We start from the raw sequence: 5,000 nt of genomic DNA, 5'->3' as shown, positions 1-5,000 counted from the left end.
ATATTTTTAATAATAAAAAGTAATAAAATAATGTATATTTTAAATAATAATAATAATAATTTAGCATACTTTCAATAACAATAATAATAATAATAATAATAATAATAATAATAATAATTATTATTATTATTATTATTATTATCATTATGCCTATTATTAAATTGTAGTATTTTTTTTTAGCAATTTAAACTCCCCTTTAATATGTACAATAAGAAAAAAAAGAAGAAGCTTCAATACTCAGGGGAAGAATGTCTGAGTGCATCAATTACACCAGATTTCCACTTTTTTCTAGTACTTGAATGTTAAAACGGCCCTCCTATGAAATGTCAGCCACTGATATGGCCCCCGCCAATTTAAGTTTGAGACCCCTGACTTTGTGCCTGTTGTTGGTGTCCAAAAGGGAAGTCCACCTGCCGACACCTGACAACAGTTTATCAAACTGTGCTCGGCTCAGTCTGAAGCACCGCTGAAAGCCTCCATCATCCAAGTATAGTTTCTAGAGGAGTTGATGAACTCACAGAGCTAGTGCACCTCTTAAAGGATCTAGTGGACTCAGACACGGCGCCGAACGAATCGACGCTGTTTTTCAGCCTTCCTAAAGCACATAAACACAGCTATTCTCTATTTATCTTATCTATGTTAGCCACTTAGCAATGAAACTAGAATCATCAGGCAGACAGAAGCCCTGCCCATAATGCGAATCTGTGTCGATTGAGAAGTGAATTTGACACGCAAATAAAGCGAATGACCTCAAAATTTTCACGTGTCCGTTTACATACGAATAGTGAAATATATTTAAGTGTCGCGTGTGGTGTGAACACAGCATTAAAGAAACTACTAAAAAACTATTTATTTAGACCACACAAAATTGCCTACGTTAAAATAGTTTAAAATTAGTAAAAAAAAAAAATGCTAAAATTAAATTAAAATCCAAATAAATGTAAACAAAAAATAAATTTTTTATATTAAAATACTAATGCTAACAAATAAAAAAACAACAACTGACAGATTTAAAAATATATATAAACTTTAATCATGACAATATTTAAATAAAATAATACTATAACAACAGCTGTCTGTCTATCGACACATAAACAGAAACCCTCCATTGTGATGCTTTACCTTTTGTTCTGTGGTTGTGGAACATGTGAATGTCCATCAGGTTCTCAAGGTTTTCCGCCAGTGTTTTTCGATCTAATCCTGTAAGTTTGTCCGCACTTTGAATGCTCTTGGATTGCCAGTCGGTCCAGTAAATTCTGTCTTCATGAAGAGTCAAGCCGAACGGATGAGGCAGCTGACTGCCAATCAACACCTTCAACAGAAAACACTGTCATCATTACAGAACCAATCCTCATCGGTCACACTTTACAATAAGGCTTCATTAGTTAATGTATTTATTAACATGAACTAAAAATGAGCATTTATTAATCATAGCTCAACATTTATTAGTGCATTATTAAAAAACAAATTAGTGAATGCAATCATGTTTACCTGTCTGCCTGACCCGTCAAAGTTGCCATACTCAATGGTTTTAACGCTGGCGTCGGCCCAGTACAGCCTCTCAGTGCTGTAATCGATAGCCAGTCCATTAGGCCAGGTCAGATTAGAGGAGATGATCACTGTACGGTTCCATGCGTCCATTCCTGCACGCTCGATTTTAGGATTCGCACCCCAGTCTGTCCAGTACATGAATCTGTGGACATGCAAAAATTTGAACATTTATATTTCTTTGGTGAAACCATACAAAAGTCATAAGGGACATAAGGGGACTGTTAAAAACACATGTGCGCGCTCGTTTCCTTGCTTGAAACAACCGTGCCTGAAAATGCAACTGGTGTGATCGGTTCTCTTTTAAATAGACTAGACAAAACGTGATGTTCATGCACCCACAGTCCTGCTGCAGATTGGCCTTTTTGTAAGCAGCACCGGTTGCTTTCGCTTTAACCATTATTTGAACAGGATATAGGATATTAACTTCCCATTTATGTGTAATTAACTGGTGTCAACAGTTTTTTTTAAAGAAATGTTTTGTTAAAAAAAAAGTATAGTATAACAGCTATATTTTGCTCGTTTTAACATTGATATTTTCACATTATGCGGAGTCACTGATTGGATCCAAGACCAGCGACGTGATGATCCCAAGGATTCCATATTCGGGCTATATCCTGAGCTGCTGCTGCGCTGATGGTCGTGGGGAGTGGAGAACATGAGTCTGATTCCAGCGACGTTCCAGGGACAGACGAGTCTTCGCTGAGGCCATCTTCCAGCCTAAATCACGGCGAATAAAGCTCTGCACAAGACTTTTGGCCAGCGGAGAAATTAAAATGGTCGTGCCCAACTGAGTCTGGTTCCCTCAAGGTTTTTTTTCTTCACTCCCATCAGGTGAAGTTTTTTTTCCCTCTCCGCTGTCGCCACTGCCTCGCATGGTTCAGGATTGGTAGAGCTACGCATCTATGAATTGGCTCTACAGTGTTTGAACTCTCAGTAATGATTAAATCACACTGAACTGAGCTAAACTGAACTGAACTGAACTTAAACACTAAAACCTGAACCACACTGTTCCAGTTACTGAACCACACTGTTCCAGTTACTATGACCATTTATGTGAAGCTGCTTTGACACAATCTATATTGTAAAAGTGCTATACAAATAAAGCTGAATTGAATTGAACATTATTTAAAATTTGTGTATAAGAAATAATTATTTATTTATTTTTAGTGTGGTTACAGAGATATATTTGGTAAATCCTTTGAGCTCTGAAAAGTCATGTGAAATCAAAACTAACTGTAATACAGCACTATGACAACGTGACCCATGTGCTCATGCTCACTGAGGAAGCTCATACACAACATACACAAAAAGTCAAATGAATGAGGAGGCATGTGGACATTGCACAAAATCTAAATCAAGCATGTCAAAGTCATATTTATGCATATAGAATATATTTTCCCAACAACAAAATTGTGGCTAGTGAAAATGTGGGAAAACTACTAGCCACACTGGCTGGTGATCAAAAAAGTTGATGTCAAGTCCTGGTCTTTAGTGTTGGTGGAGGGCAGCATTATATATTGAAATGTAAGTAACTCACCCTCCGATCGGATCAACAACAATGTCTCGTGGACGATCCAGATTCTCCCAGATCAGAACCGTCCTCATGCTTCCATCTGTGTTCGAAACCTCAATACGATCAGTGCCTGAAGGAAACACAAAATAAATAAATAAAGCTTTTATTATAAATAGAGTTTCAGTTAATAATAAGGATGGTCAATGTAGAGTCGAGATTACAGTTGGCTAAACGCCACTGTTTAAACGCCCCTGAATAGTGGAGCCTCTGCAAAGTTTGGTCACACGTTATTTTAAAGTAATGTAGTACTTTATTTTAAGTACCAATTCTCACTATTACCATGTTTTTATTATCTGCCTATAATAAAGATATTGTCTGTTTATTAATACTTAGGAAGTACATATTCTGATCTTATCTACATCCCTAATCTGATAGCCCCAACCCTATATGACTTACAGCTCCGCCCTAAAGAACTGAAAGTCCCGCCCTATATGACGTATAGCTCCACCCTATATGACTTACAGCTCCCTCCTTAAGTACTGAGTCCCGCTCTAAATGACTTATAGCTCCGCCCTAAAGAACTGATAGCTCCACCCCCCAAAGTACTAAAAGTCCTGCCCTTTATGACACATAGCTCCGCCTTATATGACTTGTAGTTTGGCCCTTTATGATTTCTAGCTCTGCCCTAAAGTACTGATAGTCCCGCCCTATATGATTTCTAGCTCCGCCCTGAAGTACCGATAGCCCCACCCTATATGATTTCTAGCTCCGCCCTGAAGTACTGATAGCCCCACCCTATATGATTTCTAGTTCTGCCCTAAAGTACTGATAGTCCCGCCCTATATGAATTCTAGCTCCGCCCTGAAGTAACGATAGTCCTACCCTATATGACTTATATAGGGAGCTCTGCCCTAAAAACATATAGCTCCGCCCTAAAGGAGTGATATTCCCGCCCTAGAGTACAGATAGTCTCGCCTATATGATTTCTAGCTCTGCCTAAAGTACTGATAATCCTGCCCTATATGACTTATTGCTCCGCCCTGTATAACTTGTAGTCTGGCTCTTTATGATTTATAGCTCCACCTTAAAGAACTGATATTCCTACCGTATGATTTCTAGCTCCACGCTAAAGAACTGACAGTCCCACCGTATATGACTTCTCGCTCCGCTCTAAAGTACTGATAGTCCCGTCCCATGACTTATAGCTTCGCCCTAAATGACTGACATCGCCTACCTAAATAACTGATAGCTCTGCCCCAAAGTACAGACAGCTCCAACCTAAAGGACTGATAATCCCGCCCTATGACTAATAGCTCCGCCCTATATGACTTGTAGTCCCGCCCTATGACTTACAGCTTATAGCTACAAGAAAATGAGATTCCAAAAATGAAATGAACCAATATGAGCAGAGATGTGCTGCTGAAGTGTGAGACGAGCACCTGCATCAGTCCAGTAGAGTTTGTGTGTGAGCCAGTCGATAGCCAGCCCTGCGGGACTCTCCAGACTCGTGTCCACCACAACCTGCAGGAACACCAACAACATCTGTCATATAATACAGCCCTGGATATACTAAGTGTAGGTAAACTAACATGCACAAATATCAGCCCTCCTGACTAAAGCTCTTTTTAAATACATTTCCCAAATGCTTTAACACATTTTAAACATAATTTTTTAATAATCAACTTTTTCTTAGTCATGATGACAGTATATAGTATTTGCTAGTTATTGTTTGCAAGATACTAGTATTCAGTTTAAAGTGCAATTAAAAGCTTAACTAGGTTAATTATGCAACTCATTGTGTCAAATCAACAGTGTTTTGTTCTGTAGTCAATCGAAAAAATATTACTTTTTTAGCAAGGGTTTTAGTTTTAAAAACAAAAGCTGCTTTAATTCCAGCCATACTGAAAAATAAGGCTTTCTTTAGAAGTAAAATATA

At 38.2% G+C, this 5,000-nt stretch overlaps 1 protein-coding gene across 7 annotated transcripts in view; it reads right to left on the bottom strand.

The window, feature by feature from the left end:
- Positions 1–5,000, bottom strand: part of lrp4 (low density lipoprotein receptor-related protein 4) — a 145,837-nt gene that overhangs the window by 33,885 nt on the left and 106,952 nt on the right. For all 7 annotated transcript variants that reach the window (XR_015496536.1, XM_087262279.1, XM_087262280.1 and 4 more), the window contains exons 18-21: positions 4,504–4,585; positions 3,089–3,194; positions 1,492–1,693; positions 1,123–1,312 (exon numbers count right to left, since the gene is read on the bottom strand). Coding sequence is in view for 6 of the 7 variants with exons in the window: in XM_087262279.1 (XP_087118405.1) it covers positions 1,123–1,312; positions 1,492–1,693; positions 3,089–3,194; positions 4,504–4,585 (580 nt within the window). In the remaining variant the exon portion in view is untranslated. The remainder of the gene's footprint in view (positions 1–1,122; positions 1,313–1,491; positions 1,694–3,088; positions 3,195–4,503; positions 4,586–5,000) is intronic.

The sequence above is a fragment of the Danio rerio genome, chromosome 7 (genome assembly GCF_052040795.2).
Source record: "Danio rerio strain M-AB ecotype USA chromosome 7, GRCz13ab, whole genome shotgun sequence".
Classification (NCBI taxonomy): Eukaryota; Metazoa; Chordata; class Actinopteri; order Cypriniformes; family Danionidae; genus Danio; species Danio rerio.
Note: the sequence above shows the minus strand (reverse complement) of the source record. Positions and strands in the feature narration are given on the sequence as shown.